The sequence below is a fragment of the Ylistrum balloti genome, unplaced genomic scaffold (genome assembly GCF_031769215.1).
Source record: "Ylistrum balloti isolate Yb309-2 unplaced genomic scaffold, AGI_CSIRO_Ybal_v1 Utg370768, whole genome shotgun sequence".
Lineage (NCBI taxonomy): Eukaryota > Metazoa > Mollusca > Bivalvia > Pectinida > Pectinidae > Ylistrum > Ylistrum balloti.
Genome location: NW_026782450.1, coordinates 60,021 through 82,184, shown reverse-complemented (window position 1 = coordinate 82,184; position 22,164 = coordinate 60,021). Strand labels below are relative to the sequence as shown.

Sequence of the window (22,164 nt, the reverse complement as noted above, 5' to 3'; positions counted from 1 at the left end):
GGCTTCTGTGTATTTGTATAAATAGAAAATGTCACATGACTTTCCACTTATATGAAATTAATCTGCAACTTTTCACTATACCGAGACTTTGGCGTGGTGAAATGAAAAAAAAATCGATTGGAGTTCTTTTTTTAAATATCGATTGAACGAATATTAGATTATCTTCATCACACAACTTAGAGAGGAAATATTATTCTAAAAAATTATATTCCCAATCTATATCTCTTTCTTTGGTGACGTCACAATGATTATAATGTCATGAATATATGACATAACATTGGAAGCAACGAAAATTTTCAGTTAACAAAATAACGCCCCTAGGTCGTTTAACGCATGTTGATAAAGATATAGAAACGACGAGTGTTATAACACTGATAACAGGACAGTTAGTAAAACTATTGTCATGGCAAAATACATGTCAGTATCGGCATCACCAAGAGCTACTCATTAAAGTAAATATACGGGGATAGTACAAAATATTAGGAGATATTGTCTGACTGAAATCAGGATCTGAATGAGAGTTTGAACGATTGACGAAAGATAGTGTTGTTATGTACCTCAAGGAATTCGGAGAACTGTGACTTTACATCATCTTCAACATGGTCCATCTGTTTCTGTAAGTCTTGTACACTCTTCTTCAGCTGTGAGAACTCGTTTACTGTACTCTCTAGTGTAAACCTGTCATTGTGTACAGAAGCATCAGTGTTAATATGTTATGTAAACAAAAAAATCTGACGGATAAACAAAATGTATCAAACTAGGCCAATCAATGGAATACTGCATATCCAGAAACACTTCCCTTCACCGTCGAACTTTGTTACCTCGAACTCAGAAAACTTTAATACCTTGTTTAACTCGAAGCACTTTGATCCAAACTTACGAACTCGGTTTATTCGAATACTCGGATAATTCGAAATTTTCTCATGATCCCTTCGAGTTAACAAAGTTCGACTGTACTTATTTTATAGGCTGAAATTACTTACTTTACAATATTTAGGAATAATATCAAAGTGAAGAAGGTATTAACAGAACAATAAGTTAGTAAATGCTCTGTAACGGTACTAGTATGACCATATAAATGTACATGTACATTTGATACACCGTAAAAGGTAGCAAGGGACCATATCAATACATTAGATTATATCATGACAGTAGTAAGATTGCACAATGGACACAAATGTGAATGGCACATTTTCATACAAATTTAGACAGATACAGTAGAGTCAAACAATGATTTAAACTGCATCATATAGCTGTTTCTCCTTCTAAGACTTGGCAGTTACAGAAAATATTCGATATTTGGTGTGCCAAAACAAATGAATCTGTTGGTTGAGTCTAGGCAAAAGCTCGCGCCAAAATCAATTGCTTAACAACTGTACACCGTTTAAATCACACGAGATGGTACATGTATTCTGACAAGAAAGCTTACCTCGCTGCCTTCTGTAAAACGTCCAGTAGATCGTCGACGAAAGCAAGTGCGTGTTCATCCTTGGCTTCCATCTCCTCCACCACTAGGTGGAGCAGTGTTACTCGCCCCATGTTAGACTTCGTGGAAGCGACCTTATTGAGGGAACTGATTCTGAACCCGAGCGCATTTCCAGAACCACTCCCCTTTAACATAGAAATGTGAATCAGTCAGTCATTTTATTTTTTCAATTTACATGCCAGCAAAATGTTGAACATTAATTTGGATCGATCGATAAAGGGACCTGACATACATATTTCGAAGAATTGTTGTCGTTGAAACTAAATTTAGAAGTTTGTATATACATGGCTATCCAAAACTAGTAAGTATACAACTCAAAAGTACTGTAAATTATCATCACAAAAATTCTGAAAAATGCAAAAAGTTTATTCGAAGTCACATACTTTGTTTATAAAGTTTCCGGCGTGCAGGACGTATCGGAGCACTGTTTTAAGAGACGCATTGTCGAACAGTCGTCTACAGGCTGTATTCAGTGTGGTGACGTTCGGACGAATGGATCCTAACTGGGCGTTAAAGTCTCCCTTCAGTATCATCCCTTCTACTCGTACCTTGTAGGATGCCAGCTTGATAAGATGGGAAAAGAACTTTTCTGCTTCACCAAGACGTTTGTAATCTCCGTCAAAATTTTGAAGCATCTCAACCTGAAAGATACGATTTTAATCAGATAAATTAAGGAACTCATCTTGATTTTTACTTGATGTGGCATGTGTAAGAGATAATTTGGTTTAATTCATTTATTCACACACACACACACACACACACACATACCCGTGCGACAAACATGAAGAGGTACATACATTTACACTTACATAGCGAGGTCATTACTTTCCGTTACTTAAATCACCCACTGTGCCACACGGCATCGAAGGCTATGCTTTGTGATTGGTAAAAATCATTTCAATACGATAAAAAGAGAATCCAGTACGTCATAAAAGTCATCAACACTACGCACTGTTATAGAGGTATTTACAACAGTCTACAATACTACAGAGGTATTGGTAGATATAGAATATATTAACACTCCGTAACAAAACTCATCTATCTCGCCGAGGTAGGGATAAAAATATAGCTCATAATTGCAAATTATAGTTAAAGTCGCCAGGTTCTATTAATGAAAAATAATGGTAAAAACCAACACAATATTTAAACTAGACTTATTGATGGAATTTGATCCATAAAAGGGTTCCCACACAACCTTGAAAACTTGAAAAAGCCAGGAAAATAGAAAACAAATTTCCTGGTTGGGAAAACTTTGTGAAATATCATAAAAAAAAAGAAGAAAAAAGCCTGAATTTCATAATTTATAGTTTTGATTATTTGATTCAGTTGATGAAAATTATTTGCACCAACAATAATCAAACAAAGGATATACTAGCCTGGTGTAAAAGAGCCAACATGACTCATTTGGATTAACCAAATATAAGTAATACATGTATTTATTTGTTGAATCTGACTACAACATAGTACATCTTTGCAGAACAGTAAGAAGCTGCATGCAATGTTATATATTCCAAAACCTTGGATTGTAGATTACCTTGAATTTCTCTTTATGACCTTGGAAAAGCCTTGAAAAGGCCTTGAATTCTGACATCAAATAAGTGAGGGAACCCTGCCATAACTATAAAGATACAATGGCCGTTATTTTGCAAAATTCAATGTGTTACCTTTTTTTTTTTAAATATATGAAAGCTTTCTGCTATATATAGTATATGGAGTACTGAGGTAATCAAAGATATCTAGGACTTTTAATTAATATCAAGATCTGATAACACATTTGACAGACTTGAATGTATATTACCGAGGTATTAACACTTGACAGACTTGAGTGTATATTACCGAGGTATTAACACTTGACAGACATGAGTGTATATTACCGAGGTATTAACACTTTTGACAGACTTGAGTGTATATTACCGAGGTATTAACACTTGACAGACTTGAGTGTATATTACCGAGGTATTAACACTTTTGACAGACATGAGTGTATATTACCGAGGTATTAACACTTGACAGACTTGAATGTATATTACCGAGGTATTAACACTTTTGACAGACACGAGCGTACATTCCCGAGGTATTAACACTTTTGACAGACACGAGCGTATATTACCGAGGTATTAACACTTTTGACAGACATGAGTGTATATTACCGAGGTATTAACACTTGACAGACATAAGTGTATATTACCGAGGTATTAACACTTTTGACAGACATGAGTGTATATTACCGAGGTATTAACACTTTTGACAGACATGAGTGTATATTACCGAGGTATTAACACTTTTGACAGACACGAGCGTATATTACCGAGGTACAGTATTAACACTTTTGACAGACATGAGTGTATATTACCGAGGTATTAACACTTTTGACAAACGTGAGTGTATATTCCCGAGGTATTTACACTTTTGACAAACGTGAGTGTATATTCCCGAGGTACAGTATTAACACTTTTGACAGACATAAGTGTATATTACCGAGGTATTTACATTTTTGACAGACATGAGTGTATATTCCCGAGGTATTTACACTTTTGACAGACATGAGTGTATATTACCGAGGTATTAACACTTTTGACAGACATGAGTGTATATTCCCGAGGTATTTTCACTTTTGACAGACTTGAGTGTATATTTCAAATTTCGTACAGACCCCTTATATAAACATCAACACTTTGTCAGGACCGTCTCAGCATTTCTGACAAGTCCGAGCAGAATCCCACCGGTGGAACTCTAGAAGAGCAATCAGGTCAGATGACATTAAAAAAAGCATGCAGACACAAACCTATGCCGACAGCAATATATTCACACTTGGTCATCTATTATTTCATTACTTCAAATTACTGTGTAATGAACCAAATCATGAGATTAAATGTGTTTTTGTGAAATCATGTTTGACCCTTAATCACTTTTTCCAGGAAACAAGAGGTGACTGGAACACCAGGAATATATTACAATTTTACCAATCAAAATTAATTGACTGCAACCAGAAGTTCCAAATGTGACTCAGTAATAAGAATAGACCCCATATAAAATTACTGTCAATATGAAAAAGAAAATTAAGAAGACATGATGTAAAGTTTTTATTGATAAAAACAAAAAAATCATGACAATAATGAAGTTTGGAACCTGCAAAGCAACTAAACCAAATCATGGTGTGTATGTAAAAATACAGGAAACAGTTTAGGAATATTCACCACCATTAAATTAGTAGTTCTGCACACACATTTACTCATCTTTACATAACAGCATTGGAACAAACCAAGTACAGAATAATAAAACAGGAAATATGATAATAATTATATGTTATTGCAATATTCATGAAAAACCTTTCATGCAAAAAGTGTGATTTGTGTTGCTATTTATTCTGTTTAAAATGACCCAATTACCATGGATCCATTTCAGGATTGTTTTACAAAAATATTGAAAATTAGAAGCGGATGTAAACTATCGAGTAATTTTTATTTATGTTTAACAACTACAAGTTATATTCATAGAGAAAAACACAACTACAAAATTGAGAAAACATTATGAGTAAGACAACAGAAAAAAAACAGAATTTGACCATAAGGTCACAAACATTGCAATTTCTTGACTCACTTGAGTTAACATTTATTTTCAGATAGAAAAAAATAAAATAAAAAGAGATACATGAACATAGATAAAATTGTCTGTAAAACATTGCATCATTCTTAATAAGGAGGCTCCCAGAATTTTTCAATAAAATTCCTAAACATAAGATAGTAAAATGCCATGTTGTGCTAGAAAGTTTTGATCTAACGCTTGGCCACTTGGAGAGCAATCTTTATTTTATCATATAGCTATTTTGAATATATTCATGTAATATTCTGTATCTGATTCAGTTGCAAAACCACATATAAAGTAGCAATTGAAGAGAAACAGAATTTTCTGCATAACAAAATTATGGTAAAAAATTATACCTAATATGGGCACCTCCTTTGGCAAGTTACCCACACCAAATGCCATTATCAAGAATTATACAGTTATTTCTGAAAAATATCAGACTTTATTGCCAACCTGATTTACTGTATATAATCATACAAAATAAAACTAGAAAACTGATGTACTTCATCAAAAAAAGGCCCCCAGCCAATTGCAACTCTAAATTCAGAAATACAGGTGTGTAAATTGACCAATTAGAAAGAGGCTTCCATTTTTGCTAACATGGCAACCAAACTGTTATGACTATGTTAGACATAAGTCATAAGTTCTACAAAGCAAATTTGATCTACATAAAAAATAAGTAGATTTTGACCAACTAGAAGCCTTCATTAAACTAATTGAATTACAATTTAAATCCATTGCCCTATGAATCACTCTTATCACTTTTAAGTGTAATCAGAATTGGTTTACTAGAACAGTAATTATATTCCAAAATGTTCCACATTGGAAGTGAGGCCCTGGTGACCATTTTGGATTACCAAGAAAAAATTAAACGATTACTGCACATCTACAAACCATAGGCTATTACCATGTGCACTTTTAAATAATCTATGCAAACCAAATATAAATGGACAGACAGACAAGGTAGTTCCGATAGGGCTCATGTATCATAGATGCGGAAACTACATACTTCATAAGGGCTATTACAAAACATCAACCCTGGGGAAGGACCCTTGAATTAATTGCTTCTATAATAACCTCTTTCTCTCATTACATCATCAATGTAAACTTGTATCACCTTGTTTGCTCACCCCTCCCCTCACTCAGGTGTTTAATTCGAATCAACTTCTATACTTTATTCAGATGCAATACCTTTGCAATAGGCTAAAGAAAAATGTACTTGTTTCTCAGGTCCTCTTTCATCCAATAAAAGTGTTATTAAAAAAGATATTGCCACCTAGGGCATTTACCAATCTTCATACTGTAGAAGCTACAAGTATGTGTAGAAGAATCAAACAGGAAAAGAATCTTTGGCGAAAATGCTGATGAACATACTGATGGACGCAATGATAACAAGAATTATAACACTTACCAAAGTACAAAAAAAATAAAATCATTTCAATGAAATGACTAAAATGTGATTACATACTTTGATAGTTGTTCAAAACTTCTAAACTTTTGTGGGCCCACATAGCGACCTACCTTTCCTGTTGTTTCAACATTTTTTTGGTTTTGATTTTTTTGCTTGTTATCCAATTATGAATGGTGTTTTTTATTTTCTTCCATTCCAACCCCTTAAGGCAGCTATGTGCTGCAATAGCTTCTTCACATTCTTTCCTTTTGAGTTCCTTGCGAAGGTGGACATTTCCATGAAAAATCAGCTTTAGGCACTGCTGTTGAGTCACGTTTAGCTTCACTTGGCCTGAAAATGACAAGTACAAATTCAAGATGTCATAGACACTATGTCATAGGTAACTTCACTTGAACTAAAACAATTTTAGACAAGACTTAAGGGTAAATTATTAGTCACTTTAATATCGCTTTGTTCTTGACATCCCCCCCCCCCAAAAAAAAAATTAAATTCTGGAAGACATAAATCCCCTGATGCCATGTTTACACTGAATGTGGACAGGATGCATTATTTCATGATTTTGTTCTAAATATAGCAACAGTAACCTGTAGCCTTAGCTTGACCTTGGGACCATGAATTATAACAATATTTTAAAAATGTTCATACTTGACCTTCCCATAAAGTTTTATCAAATTCTGTCGAAGAATTTACTTTTAGAAGTGTTTACATGTAGTTTGAAACAACAGAATTAGTTATCACTTTCTTTATATATAGTAACAGTGACCTTGACTTTAAAACCCTGAATCACCACAGAATCTTAAGTATGTATACTCATATATGACCTTTGTATAAATGTATAAAGTTTGATCAAATGTTAAAGAATGAAGCATGAAATGGACATACAGGAATAAGTTTACAAAATTGCTTATACTAGTATTATTTTGACTTCATATAAGAGGTTTAATGCTTTAATAAAAAATGATATAATTGATTACATCAAAATTAACTGTTTGGGGAATTGCAAATAAAACAACACAGACATTATTATGATGTCACAATGTTTTTGTTTTTTAATTTTTGTTTGACAAATGGCTATCAAATCATATTATGGAGTTTTAGAAAACTTCTATTGGGTCGAATACAGTATGCTATAATGGTAATGAAATAGTATGACATGCCTTGCTCATAGCAAGCTAGAGATCTCTAGATTGGTGGCCTTTGTCAAGCTGGAGATTTTATTTATGATATTGCTTAAATCTCACAAACAATATTCATATGAGATCTGCAATGATTTGAGGTACATTTTAGCTAAATTTTTATTATGAAAATGTGTTGACACTTTCTTTGTTTTGACAGTCAATCTAATAAGGTGGCTGTGATTTCATTTTTGGAAACAGATGACTTACCCATGTTTCAGTTTTTGATGAAAAGGGTGGTTGATTTGGTAATTTTAAAAAGACAAAATAACCATGACAGAGGAACACTTAAGACATAAAAAAAGTTGTTTACAAACATATTTAGGAATTATACAATCAACAATTATTTAAAACTTTATATCCAGTATTTACTATGTAACAGGCCTTAAATCTTTTTCGATAGTGTATTTTCATAAACAAAAAGACCATAAAAAAGGAGGGAAGCTAATAGAACACGAATACAGCAAAGACTCCATCTGTTTCTACTCCATATACAGTACCTTTTCTATTGGAATGACATGGTCTCGCTACTCTAACAGTGTGGTTCTGCTGGGGATTGGGATTAGGTGTCACTGGAATATATAACAATAGAGCAATTTCTATATATTGCTACACATACACAAATGTTGTTCTTTTTATTACAAAGAATGTCTATAAATCACTGCAGATTTATCAGGGATGCGGTAATTAAAAATGTAATGTGTAAATGAATATTTTTGAAATGAAGTGTCTGGGAAAACATTTGTATGCAATCGTGTTCTTGGTAGTTATAAACTCAGAAACTTGTTTTACTGAAATTGTTACCCCCTAGCAACAGGAAGGTCAGTATTTAAATTAGAGATGTTGTACCTCCATAATGGATAAAAGTTACAAGCTAATTGCAATGAGACTGCATGGAGTACTGTGGATACAGTATGTAACCATTAAGGCATAAGGTGCAAATGTTAATATCAGCACTGTTGCTCATATTTCAAAAACATTTCATCAATAATATGAATTCAAAAGCAATGTATTTGAGTTCCATTTCACATGCATGGAGAAGATATTTTATTGACGAAAGTTCTAACTATGTAAGAGGCGATACTATTAAAATGCTTCACTAACATTCACAGTACTCCCTCCCCAGGGGGCAACAAGGGACATACCAGGACCGAAACTCACAATTCTGATAAAGCACTATATATCTTTAAATCTACTAATTGGAGTTTTTAGTACTAGCAATTCTGGAACTACTAAAGGATTTTTGAAGAAATTAAGAGCTTGTGGTCATTGAAAAACAGCCTCTTTGGAAGGAGTTCCAATTATGTGAAATGTCTAATGTATGCAACCACTATGGACGAAGCATGAAGGCAGCAGGACATCAGATAACTGACCTAATAATAGTTGACAAATGTATTCAACAAAAAATACTACGAAATCACTATTTATATAATTTCCACAAACTCCTTACCATCAGGCGAAACGTTTTCCATGTCATCATTACTAGGTTCAGACTGATCATTTTCGTTATCAATTGGAAGTTCATCACCACCTTCAGGTTGATCATCAAGCTCCAAGTCTATAATATAGATTAAGCTAACACATATAAAGACAATGATGAGAGTTACATGGTTAAACAATTATATTCCAAATCCTACAACCCTTTACAATAAGAAAGATCAATTCATGCAAGAAAAATTATCTGAGGAACATTGCCAATTATTGACAATTAAGTCTTTTAATTAGGATATGTAGATGAGTTTGCCTTTCTCTCCCATACATGTATACCAAAGGTAAATATATTTAGTGACAATTTTATAGGTACATGACTACGTGTATAAAACACTAGAAATATGCTGGCCCTACTTCATCTGGTGGATTACCAAAAAACTTTAACCTCTCATGTACAAAAATATATGTTTTTACCCCAAAAATTCAAAGATAATTCTGCAGGCTCTATCTCTGCGAGCTAAAAAGTGTGCAAAAACTAGAAAGGTATTGATGAGAAACAGATTCCCAATTCAAATGACATTTCATGGACACAGAAGTAAGTGTCATTATGTGAATACAACAAAAAAAACACCGAAATGATTGTTGTTTCAGATTACTAGACTTGCACTTCTGGTTTTGAAAACGCCCATCTCATTTAACTGATCGTCTGGAATGGGTTGCCTTTTCGATTAGACATTGATTATAATCAATCATCAACACAAGTTTCAGTCCTGCAGAGTTGTAATAAATCAATATAATTATGTACATACCCTCATCAACTGGAATTTCTTCGATTGATTTCCCACTGTACCTGGCCACATCTCCACTGTCAAATGCTGTTAGTAACCTTCCCATTCTTGCAACCTGCAAAGTTTCCTGTGGTAACCTGTAGAATGACCTATGGATTTCAATGTCATGCCCCATAAATCCAGCAATATTTTCCAAGTCATTTTTTGTTAGGTTCAAAACCTGACTTACTGTTGCAACATGCTTTCGAAGCTGGGTGCTAGTAAGGTTTTCAGGTACCGACAGTTTGGCTTCCCTACCAAAACGTCTCAGGCTGTCTGCACTTCTGATTGGATTCAGCGAGTCAAATGAAGACCTTGGGAAAACATACTTGTTATCCGGATGAACACCAGCTGCATCTCTGTATTTCATAAGACACTCTATGCTTTTCTGTAGGGTAGCAGTTAACAAAACTGGGACAATACGTCCCCTTTTTCCACGGATTTCTACTCTTTCGAAGGTAGAACAAAGGACTTTTTCCATTGGACTTAATGATTCTTCAATGTCTTTTAGACAACTCCCTGATTTCTGTCTTTCGCGGTAATCTTTCATGGTGATCCTTTCTGCCTCACCCCCTCTTCTCCTGTTGAATAAAACAAGACGGGCCAAAGTTACTTGGTTCAAAGTATTCCAGGTGTCTTTGGAGAAGCTGATTTTCAGGTTTTCTGTCAGGTCACTAGTTTTTTCTTTCAGGTAATCCTGAACTTTTTTGATGTCCTCTGTCAATGGCAAAAGCTGTCCTTTATTCATCTTTGCTGTGCTCAGGGTCTGAAGGGCCATACCTGACACAGAATCTGTCCATTCCATTTCACACAACGACAGAAAAGCATCAGATTTGGATCCCAATGATGTGTCTTCTGTCATCAAAGCATTCGCTTTCTGGATCATAGCACATTTTTTTAAGAGATGTCCAATCTTTAAAGCAAGCGATGGATTGGCGTATTTGTTGTCATCACAACTGTAGCCACAAAGGTTTTTAGTTGATCTCACAACAGTAGCAAACTTTTCTGGCAAAAGAACATCAGCAAGAGAGTTTATTGCTGGATCCTCTTTCCGTGCACTGATTAAGAACCGACCCAACTCCCTCATTTTCTGACTTACATACACAAACAGATGAGGCAGGTGTCCATGCTTTTGGAAAAGTTTCTCCCCTAGCCGAATTATGGTGGCATCATTGCGGACAACTTGTGTAATTTCATCAGCTTTCATACGGCCAATGACCTCTTTCTGCATGGCTTCACACACATCTGCAGCAGCAGGTAGCAAAAGGTTAGCTTCTGACCTCAGTCTTGGTATGTGTGTGGCATCCTTTCGAAGTGGACACACTTTTCTATGTCTCCATAGGTTTGATTTAAGAAAAAAACCAAGACAATCCTCACATGGCAAATAGTCATGTGGTGAAAGTGTGTTATCTTCATTCCTTGTCCACGTTACAAATATTCCACTTCCACTTTTCAAAACATCAGTGTTGTGATGATAGTCCCCACTATTTCGAAGTTTCAATAAGCCTAGCCTTCTTCCCTCAGACTTTAATGGATGGGATAAAATTCGTTGGACTTCCATTTCATTCTTGTGGGGGCCTAAATAGTGTTTTGTAATGTTTGTATAACCTTCATGGCAATATAAACAGAAATGCTTCTTATCCCAAAACCGAACACCATCCTGATTTTTAGATATTTGCACTTGTAATACACTGCATTTCGAATCAGACAATCTTTCAACCTCAGTGTTATCCCACATTAATTCTGGAAATATTTCTGACATTTTTTCATCCTCTGAATCATCCTCCAAATCTGATTTTGGCACAAAATCTGGATCAGCATCAAAATCTTCCCAATCGTTAAATTCCATGTCTGAAGGCTGGTACATGTCTGAAAGTTGGTCTATATCTGAAAGCTGATCTATGTCTAAGAGCTGGCTGACTGAAGCCTTCGCCATGACTGATTGCTGAATGCCCGAAGGCTGACCCATGTCTGAAGGCTGCCTGACTGACTGAAGGCTGGCTGAAGGCTGGCATCTGGCTGATGATTGGTCCATGTCTGATGATTGGATGAGTGATGATTGGTCCAGTGATGATTGGTCCATGTCTGATGATTGGATGAGTGATGATTGGCCCATGTCTGATGATTGGATGAGTGATGATTGGTCCATGTCTGATGATTGGATGAGTGATGATTGGCCCATGTCTAATAATTGGATGAGTGATGATTGGCCCATGTCTGAAGACTGCATTTCTGAAGGCTGTCTGACTGACTGAAGGCTGACTGAAGGCTGGATGTGTGATGATTGGCCTATGTCTGAAGGCTGGATGTGTGATGATTGGCCCATGTCTGAAGACTGCATGTCTGATGATTGGCCCATGTCTGAGGACTGTATGTCTAATGATTGGCCCATGTCTAAAGACTGAATGTCTGATGATTGGTCCATGTCTGAGGACTGCATGTCTAATGATTGGCCCATGTCTGGTGACTGCATGCCTGAAGGCTGTCTGACTGACGGAAGGCTGACTGAAGGCTGGATGTGTGATGATTGGCCCATGTCTGAAGGCTGGATGTGTGATGATTGGCCCATGTCTGAAGACTGCATGTCTGATGATTGGCCCATGTCTGGTGACTGCATGTGTGATGATTGGCCCATCTTTGAAGACTGCATGTCTGATGATTGGCCCATGTCTGAAGACTGCATGTCTGATGACCCTGTATTTGTAACAAGGTCCTGATCTTATATTTGTACAATTTTTAAGTTTAATATCAAATTAGTGTCTCTTAAGTAATATATAGCTGGCATAGGCAGTACTTTATCTTAGAACAATATAACAGCTATTTGTGTAATTATGAATGTAAGTGTGATAAATATAAATGAGAGTTTTGTGGCATAAAAATCATCGTTAGTAATAGTTAGAACCATTAATACATGGAATGTGTTTTTTGCAACATTTTTGCATCATTTTCAAATTTGTTAAGAATATGAGCAAAACTGATGTTGATTTACAAACAATCAATTCTGACCATTAATTAATGTAATTTCAACCAATTTATACTACCACTAATCGTACATCAAACTTATCTGCTTCTTCCCAGCTTCTGATTTTGTTGTCGAGATATAATTATTTTAGGCAATCAAAGCCTTTTAATTAGTTGTTAACTATAAATATTATTTATTTTACAACAAGTAGGAAACAAGATATCTTAACTAACATTAATCACTCTTGGCCCGGATGATAGCGTGCAGGAGTCTTAATGTGGGAGGAAACCAAAGGCCCCACAGAAAATCCATGTGGTTGGGCAGGTGACCCCAAACCTTTTCACATTTGATCGGGTATTCAACAGTCGCCTATGGCTTAGAATTTGGGGACGCAACATGGAAGTTCAAATCATTGGCATTTCAGATATAAATTGATAATTGACCCCAATTAGAAAATGAACCAATTGATCAAGGACGGGTGCAATGAAATTTATCTTTTAAAAACACGGCAATAAAAACATGTCTTTATCAGTTCAAGGGGGGGGGGGGGGGGGGGGGGGGGGGGGCTCAAAGTTTGCCAAAGAGGAATTAAACCCAACAAACTCTGTGATTCCTAACATGAACAGGGAGTATGCATAATGTACATGGGGAAAAATTCCTACCTTTTCCTTGAAGCTTCATAAGGTCCAGCTTATATGACTTCTTGTGTTCTGCAGACAGTTTTCCTGTAAGGTTAAGATGTATTATAAAACATTTCAGCTGCTTTGACCTATTTGGTTGAGGTCCTTCATAATCAACATTTAACTAAACAATATATTACAACATAGAAAACTAATAACTAGCTTTTTATATTTTATGATGTTTGATGTTACTGTACATTGTAAAATTCAAATTGAATTAGAAATACTCTAATTTGCCTGAAATAGACTGGTGACCTCCTCAATGTGGCTTGAAATACATGTATGTATATCATTTAATGTTTCATGATAAATAATTCTTACTCTTAATTGTTAGATGCCATTTGCACATATAATACAAGTGGCAATTCAAGATGGCCACCGGCAGCCATATCCAAATCTGTTATTTTTAGACTTAAACTTTGCTGTAAAACTAGGTCACATGTAGTAAACATGTCTACCAACTTAAGTCATCTTCCTTCCTTGAAAGCATGAAAATGATATTTAGGGCAGCTAAGAATAATGGATTATCCTTAAACAGTAGATTAGCAGTCCTTATTGCAATTAATCCAGAAAACAGTCACTACAATGTCTGCTTAATTTATCTCTAGCCCCATCGGTAGGCTTTGAAGTTACAGTAAAGTGAAGTAGATGTAATCAATTTATATACTGTATTATATTTATGACAGGGAACAAAACTATAGCATAATCAATTTTGGTTCACCTGTATGAATTGGCAAATTTTCATTACAGCTCTGTTTCCAGGATGATCAGCATTGTTTGAAATTAGCTGTTGGACTGCAATTATTGCATTATATAATTCTTTCAAAGAATTACTTCCATAATATTAAATTCAGTATTTGCCGTTGATAAATTGTCAGTCACTAAGATATATATCTGCAGTCACCATTGACTCAATGACCACACATTTAAAGTCGATAAAAAAAGAGGAATGTTTCTGCTCCAAGATACCGTCTCACAGTGGATAGAGATGTGTCATGTGAAATGACAAAATAATGGAATAGCAAACAAATATTAACAATTTTTGTTAAAGTAGAACATTTTACTTGTAGCAGCCCTAATTTATATAATACAGTACCTTTACCTGTAATATGATGATGCAATGCATAACAACAATGTATGTTTCATTTACCTAGAGACTTCTTAATTCTGGTATCATCAGCAGATGGTGGAATGGGACACCAATTACTGCATGTCAATGGAATGCTACAAGGCAAAAGAATAATGAAATAGATTATAAATACAGTATAAAATTCCAGTTAAAAGCAAAAAATACAAAGAAGCAAAATGAAAACTATTGTGCAATAATTAGGTCTAAGGTCGGGTGTCGATAGGGTGGTTCTAATGACCCTCTTCAATAGGCAGGTATTCCCTTCTGCAAAATTAATTGTTTTTGTTTTTTCTGTCTTAGATTTGGATTGTTTACATAGTTTACTCTGCCAGGTTTGTCCGGTGTTATTGACAACACATGTGCATTTGATTTCATTTGAAAATGGCAGTACAAATGTTGGGGTCAGACTGAAAATCTCAAAATGGTTGGGTTACCTCTGAAGCATACATAATTATGTATTGGCCCAATAATTATTAATATGATAAACACTTTACTTAGTATTTATAACTTACCTAACCTCCTCTTCCTCATTAAGAAATGTTCCGCAACCATCAACCACATACCCTGGCCACCAGATGCCTCCATCTATCTTAATCAGTATTCCACCCAGATTACCATTAGGCTCATGCAAATCTGTAATAAAAATGTCACCAGACTCTATCGTGTTTTCAATTACAGACTCTATCGTGTTTTCAATTACATGACATCCAAATTTCTTCTTACACTATTGTATCTGACTATTTTAATTATCAATATTTTGTTATTGAATTCATAAATAACATCTAAGTAATAGGAGTGCTTTGGCATAAAGAAAACAGCTAGCTTTATTAAAATATGCAAAGATCTGCAGTCAGGCAATCCTTAATATAATCTTTGTTTGGTTCTGACAGATGCAACCTTGCAGCAACTTGTTACTTTGGTTGATATAGCCAAGGTAGTAAAAATATTTCATTTGGATGAAGTATGAAAAGTTCATCATGTAAAAGTAATTATTTATGAGTAGCTACTACAAATAATTTTATAATTTCATTTTTAAACAAAACTTGTTTAAAATGGTGATACAATACCATTTAACATTCCTGGTACATATATATGTACTCATGCAGAAACCCAATAATTTTTTTCCAGTTGGCAGTTTATTTTTGGGATGGTCGGTCAGAGTCAAACAAACAATACAAGTATTTTAATTTAGGTCCCATTTTCTTCAGGGGGTTCTATACAGCGGACCTGTGATTTATAAACCAAGCGTACATGTAGAAAAGCACTTACCATTCTGCTTTTTCTTTTTGAGATTTGTCTTTCTCCTTTTCCTCCCCATCTAAATGAAAAACAAGAGATTTATAATTTCCGAAATTGTTGAGCTGAACAAATGCATTCATACATTTGCACATAGAGATGAAATTTGAGTGAATCATCATTGATAGAGACCTAGACACCAAAACATTTTAAAATGATCCTTTTCTTGTAATGTGGTATAAAAATAATAGAGCCAGAGCAAGCTTAGGAATAACAGCACCCAAACCTTTTAATGAAACTTGCTGACATTAGGTGGTAAAATGCTTTGTTGTAACCTGTTTGGTTCCCACGTAGCTATTTGGAGAGGAATCCTCATCTCTATTGATCATAAATAGCTTTAGCCTTAATGTAAAATAATACTTCAGCAACTATCTAATTGTGGTAGTACTATTAATTTCACTACTGTGCCTGATATGATTAATCTTACCTTTAAAGTAAACCATTGCAATGCTTTAACCATCATGCCAATTCATAAGCAAACACATTAAAATTACGAAAAGAACAAAAGTAAATTGCGGCGTAAAATCCAGCTGCACCGTAAAATATCAAAAAGTTGAAACCACAAAGAAATACTTCCAAGACATCAAACTCAAAGTCAGAACAAAAGGAACAAAGTTGGGAGTACTCAAAATCAGAAAGAAAACCAATAAAACCAAAAGGAATGTTGTCATCCATGGTCAAACAAAATGCAAACAAAATCAATGAAATAAAAAGCGCATCAATCTGTCAAAAAAAAAAAAAGTATTCTTAGCCTTATAATATGATGTTTGTTCCTCAAAGTTAAACATCCTTAGAGACAACTGACCTTTACATATAAGTGGTTCTTGTATGTGTGATCGTAGCCAGGAAATGCCAATGGCGACATGAAATTATAAGAAGCTAGAAACTGACATTAATTAGCTTTTTCAACATTTAACACTGCATTCCAGGCTTGCCTAGGCATGTACATGTACTTTAAGTCCTACTTTTAGTGAATGAAATAGATTTAATTGATTAATTTTTTTTTCAGTTTTAATTTTACATATATATAGGATTTAGGTTGCCTTCTAGCTTTGAGCTAGGGGGAATTTCCCTTTAGCTCAGTGGTAGAGCGTCAGACTAGTAACCTGGAGATCAAGGGTTTGACTCCTGGTGGAGGCACACTTTTCTCTTTCCTGTTACAAATGGTGTCGGACACCCTCCCTGAAATGATAGGGAGCTAGACCTGGATTGTGGTGTTTGAGGGCAAACACATTTAAAAGGGGGGAGTAGTGTGGCAGGGTTTAATTGTACATAGGATTTAGGTCGCCTTCTAGCTTCGGGCTAGGGGAGATTTCCCTTAGCTCAGTGGTAGAGCGTCCGACTGGTAACCTGGAGATTGAGTGTTCGACTCCTGGTGGAGGCACACTATTCTCTTTCCTATTACAGTACATATACATAGTGACAATAACAGTAGGTCTAGGATTTTGATAGTGGTTGGAGCTGACCAATTCATTAGTTGTCGGGGCTTGAGTTATTAATGTTTGTATTACCATTGTCCAGGTTACTTTCTCAGGTTGGCGAGTATTTTGTGATGTATTTCAATCATCAACAACATATTACTAGCCACCCATGTATGTGTAAATAAAAAAAATCTCTGGTTCCTTAGGTCAGCTTTGAGCCTTCCCTTTAGCTCAAATGATAGTGACAAGTAACCTGGAGATCTCCAGGTTACTAGCCGGACCATCATAGGTGTTCGTGGACAGGTTGGCGAGTATTTTGTGATGTATTTCAATCAAATAACTGCTCAACAACATATTACTAGCCACCCATGTATGTGTAAATAAAAAAAATCTCTGATGGCTCCTTTCCTCGTTCCTTAGGTCGCCTTCTAGCTTTGAGCTAGGGGGAACTTCCCTTTAGCTCAGTGGTAGAGCGTCTGACTACTGTGACAAGTAACCTGGAGATTGAGGGTTCGACTCCTGGTTGAGGCACACTATTCTCTTTCCTGTTACACTAGTAAAATACTCACCAACCAGTGATTTTCTTACCCTTTTTATACATGGGCCTGTACCTTTTTAATTGGGAAAATACAGTGGTATTTTCTGGCATTTGGGAAAACATGTTCTTTCTTTTGAAATGGAAAAATACCATGAACAGATATTTGTTTTACACTTATGTAGTTAGCTTCAAATGAATAAGATGTTTATAGGGCCATTTTCCTTGGTTTTTTAATCAAAATTTCTTCAAATTGAACAGGGACATTTTTTTATATTTTCTGATTGGGAAAATATGAACATGAAATTGATAAAATGTAACAAGATTTCTCTAGGGGGAGGGGCATTTATTCGGCCCCAAATGTACCCCAAAAAATCACTGCCAACGTTAACCTATCCACTAAAACGTTTCCCATAATAGTCAGTGGAATTTTAGTTGCTGAGTTGAGTTTCCAATGACCAGTCACCTGTAGCAAGTGACACATACAAGACACAACCACAGTGCTGATGAAGCTAAATACTCACTAGGCCTATTATATTAAGGTTTTATTGTCACTATATCTATATTCAAATTTTGGGTTGCCCATTTGCTGTAATTTTTGAAACATACACAAACTTGCTTAAAATGCTGACATTAAAGTTGTTGTCATTCATTTTGGGCCTACCTGAAACATAGACGAGTTGACTTTTAAGTGTAAGTGACACCCGTCGATCACATTTGCTTCAACTTGAATATCTAATTATATATATAAATGGCCGTCAATACATACCACAAGTCTGGCTATGTAATGGCATATCATGCACAATATTCACCAACCGTGCCTCTATGTTTAAACGTGCAATAAATTCTGCTAATTTCAACAGATGCTTTGTAGAAAATACGTCAACGAAGAATTCCTGGGTATCAGCCCTGAACGTGTTATTAAAATCCAGTGAGTGAAACAGGCAGTAGCAAATACATTGATCGTAATTCTTATAATGTCGTGTAACAATATAACCTGCAGTTTTCTTTGCCTCCATAACCTGCATAAACCCAAAACCCAAATCTTACCTCGCTGGACACTTCTGAGGACCGTCACCTCGTGCTGGCGCCTTTTCCGTACAATGTCGGGATAAGTTCCGACGACTTCCGAATCGCGTGCGCGATTGCGCGCGCATTCCGAACGTAGTGTGTGGTGTTCGGTGTCGTGTGTGTTTGAAAAGAAAAAGTTGATCCCATGTAACCGTCACACGCGCACAAACATTTCACCGTTGTAGGGAGGTAGTCACGAAATTTAGCGAGCGTGTTCAAGACGAACTCCCGAAGTAGTTGGCGAGGTATACCTACCGAGGTAATGGAGAAAAGTACCTCGGTAGTTTCCCTTACCTCGGTACGTGGGTGTGTAGTTCAATGAGTTACCTCGGCATGTTAGCAGCACAAACGCACACACACACACACACACACACACACCTACCTCGTCGTGACCAGGCAGGATCTTTTGAAGGCTTTTTAGTTTCTCTACACCGAAAGATCGGCTGTCGCCCATCTTGATGAGCTCTACAACAACCTCTGTCGGCTTCCTGAACTGCTTCAGAAATATGTTAACGTTCATACTCTTCTTTGGGTCAAGGAGGGCGATCTGCAAATCACAATCACAGAGACAGCAATATTTAATTTAATTTTTTTTTTGTGATGAAACAAATGCGTAAATGTTAACGTAGACTTGTGATCTGTTGCATAGCGATAGGTAATACTTTTTATTCAAGTTCAATAGACGTTAACATTAATGGAACATAGATATCAAGTCTTGACTGTTTTATGTATGATACTCAACTAATTTTAGACCTAGCCGTATCCATCCGGAATTTTTAATAGTATTTTAGAAAAGGAAATACAAGAATCAAAAAGGAGCATGGGAAGCTTTGAGTGCATCACAGAAACAGTGCATAGGGAGTTCTAAAGGACAGATAATTGCGGTAAGAACAGGCCGAACGATGTGGATAGACTAGCAAGAGGAGCCAGGGTACAAGGACAGATAATGGCGGTAAGGACAGACCGAAAGATGTGGATAGCAAAAGGAGCCAGGGCGTCAATCTAACAGCTAAGCCTGTTGATGTCTGTGTAAACTAATGGACGATGGACAGTAAAGGATGTGGAGCAGAACTCAAAAAGATTTCGTAATATTGCTGAGAAGGTATGCTCTTCTTGTCGTATGGTTTACATGCATAACCATCCCTTTGAACACACTTTTAAACGGTGGTCAACGTTGACAACTGTGATTGGAAAAAACATGGCAGGCAGTGTATACATCATCATATCACGTGTAGCATTAACACAGAAAATGAAGCGTCATACAGACATTGCACATACAGTCGGACATCTGTATCTCGAACTCGGTGGAACCATGGGAAAACTTCGAGAAAACCGAGTGTTAAATTTAAGCGAACTCAAATGTTTTGTGTGCAGTTAGACAAGAACCGATGAAATTAATCGATTGAAAAGGATGCTTTGAGTTATACGAGTTCGAGATAACGAGGTTCAACTGTATAATAAATTAATGTAGAAATGGTAACGGTATTATGGTCAAATAATGCACCAGTCATAGCTGAAATGGGCAGCTTTATCTACAGGAAAAAAGGAAAACTGCTGTGAAGAGATTCATACTCGACATGTACTACCTTCTTCGTGTTACCTCCAGGACTATCCTCATTCACAGTCCCTGTATCATCCTTCAAAACAAAATTTCTTTGAGATGCCAATTTTCATACACTATGAACTAAAACACGGGGATCTTGTATGCCGCCATTACAGAGAATATTCTCTATATCTTTCTTGGCTGTATATTCGCATGTCAGATCGTTTTGTATGCATATGTGCAGGAGTACATGTTGAAAGAGTAGCTGGTGTTTTACTTCGCCACAAGGCTCCTCATTTTTCACCTTTTAAGTTGAATAGGTCAACGAACTATACCACAGAGAGTTAGCGGTAATCAAACTTATATTGATAAATATCTGATCGTTTGTTATCCTGATTAATAATTAAACATGTATTTCATTGTACAAAAGGTAAGTGTACCTCTGCTGCGCCGGAATGTCTACGAGCCAACGGAGATTTTCCGGAGTCTGGTCGGAGTTCAGATACTGTAGGTAAGGATTTTTGAGCAAACATCTCTTCTAACTTCTTATACTCAACCGGTATATCGTCAGCCATTTTGTTGACATCGCCCCATACACTGTCATCTAGTCACAAAAGCAAGTTCTAATTAATATCAGAAAATCTTAAACTAAGAAATTATTTTTGTTAATGGCAGAAAGTTATTAGTAGGTTGCTATCTAGAAACGGAAAGAACGTTATCATAACCTTGAAATTGATGGCATACACAGGAACGTTTAATTAGTTACAATATCGGACAAGAGACCATTCCCGGATACTGGTGACATTCATACGTGATAACTTTGTTACATTAACAAGACTCGCGCCGTTTAGGGAGATTCGTTTTAGATGTGTCCACTTAAATGATACGTGAGGGAGGATACGATACTCACTATTAAAGGCAGTAGTTGGAATCTTGCTCCACATGAGGTGTTTCATCTTGCATTTAGGTTCTGGTGTAGATATTGTCGGTGGAAGAGGAACAGCTGGGCTGGCAGGAAATCCCATTCCTGGAGATGGTGATCCTGGGGGAGGGGGCACCCCTGGAGGAGGTGGTGGACCTCCACCGGGCGGGGGTGGTGGACCTCCACCTGGAGGAGGTGGAGGAGGTGGTGGACATCCACCTGGAGGAGGTGGAGGAGGTGGAGGAGGTGGAGGGGCAGGACAACCTGGAGCTGGAGGTGGGGGAGGTGGTGGTGGAGGAACTCCACTTCCAGGTGGAACAGGGGGTGGCGGAGGAGGTGGGGGAGGCGCTCCTCCAACTACTGGAGGTGGAGGTGGTGCTGGTGGAGGAGTCACAGTGACAAAAGGCTTAGCCAGTTGAATTGTATACGTTGATGTGTTTGGAAGCGTAGCTGTTCTCGCATTCAATACATCTGTGACGCCCTGGTACGCCTCCGTAGACAGCGGATTACCCCTGTTAATATGGCGCGAAGACTTCGGGCTGCATGGCACTTCGTCCGTCTGGACTCGTTTATCTGAGGTTAGCTGAAGCTTCACTTTGGCCGCGTTCCTCACTCGGAGTTTCTCTTGCTCGGACTTTGCGGTGAGAACATCCTGTGTCAATCTCTCTAGGAAACACCAGGTACTTTCGC

At 36.6% G+C, this 22,164-nt stretch overlaps 2 protein-coding genes across 2 annotated transcripts in view; both read right to left on the bottom strand.

Moving 5' to 3' along the window:
* Positions 1-22,164, bottom strand: part of LOC132558196 (inverted formin-2-like) — a 37,176-nt gene that overhangs the window by 2,570 nt on the left and 12,442 nt on the right. Inside the window, exons 6-12 of the mRNA XM_060222727.1 lie at positions 21,463-22,163; positions 20,993-21,156; positions 20,596-20,646; positions 19,392-19,556; positions 1,870-2,127; positions 1,430-1,611; positions 558-678 (exon numbers count right to left, since the gene is read on the bottom strand). Of these exons, the coding sequence (XP_060078710.1) occupies positions 558-678; positions 1,430-1,611; positions 1,870-2,127; positions 19,392-19,556; positions 20,596-20,646; positions 20,993-21,156; positions 21,463-22,163 (1,642 nt within the window). The remainder of the gene's footprint in view (positions 1-557; positions 679-1,429; positions 1,612-1,869; positions 2,128-19,391; positions 19,557-20,595; positions 20,647-20,992; positions 21,157-21,462; position 22,164) is intronic.
* Positions 6,552-10,505, bottom strand: LOC132558195 (uncharacterized). Its single transcript, XM_060222725.1, has 4 exons — positions 9,898-10,505; positions 9,108-9,215; positions 8,158-8,229; positions 6,552-6,812 (listed from the first exon to the last, which is right to left on the bottom strand). Exons 1-4 carry the CDS (start codon positions 10,463-10,465, stop codon positions 6,589-6,591), a joined length of 972 nt encoding a protein of 323 aa, XP_060078708.1. The 5' UTR covers positions 10,466-10,505; the 3' UTR covers positions 6,552-6,588.

What these genes read in the sequence shown, in the direction of transcription:
- LOC132558195 (XM_060222725.1), bottom strand. Translation starts at nt 10,465, where the DNA reads ATGAAAGATTACCGCGAAAGACAGAAATCAGGGAGTTGTCTAAAAGAC. An exon ending in AGAAATTCCAGTTGATGAGG is followed by an intron (nt 9,216 to 9,897) that starts GTATGTACATAA and finishes TCTATATTATAG; the next exon opens with ACTTGGAGCTTGATGATCAA. An exon ending in ATGTCATTCCAATAGAAAAG is followed by an intron (nt 6,813 to 8,157) that starts GTACTGTATATG and finishes TGTCATTTTCAG; the next exon opens with GCCAAGTGAAGCTAAACGTG.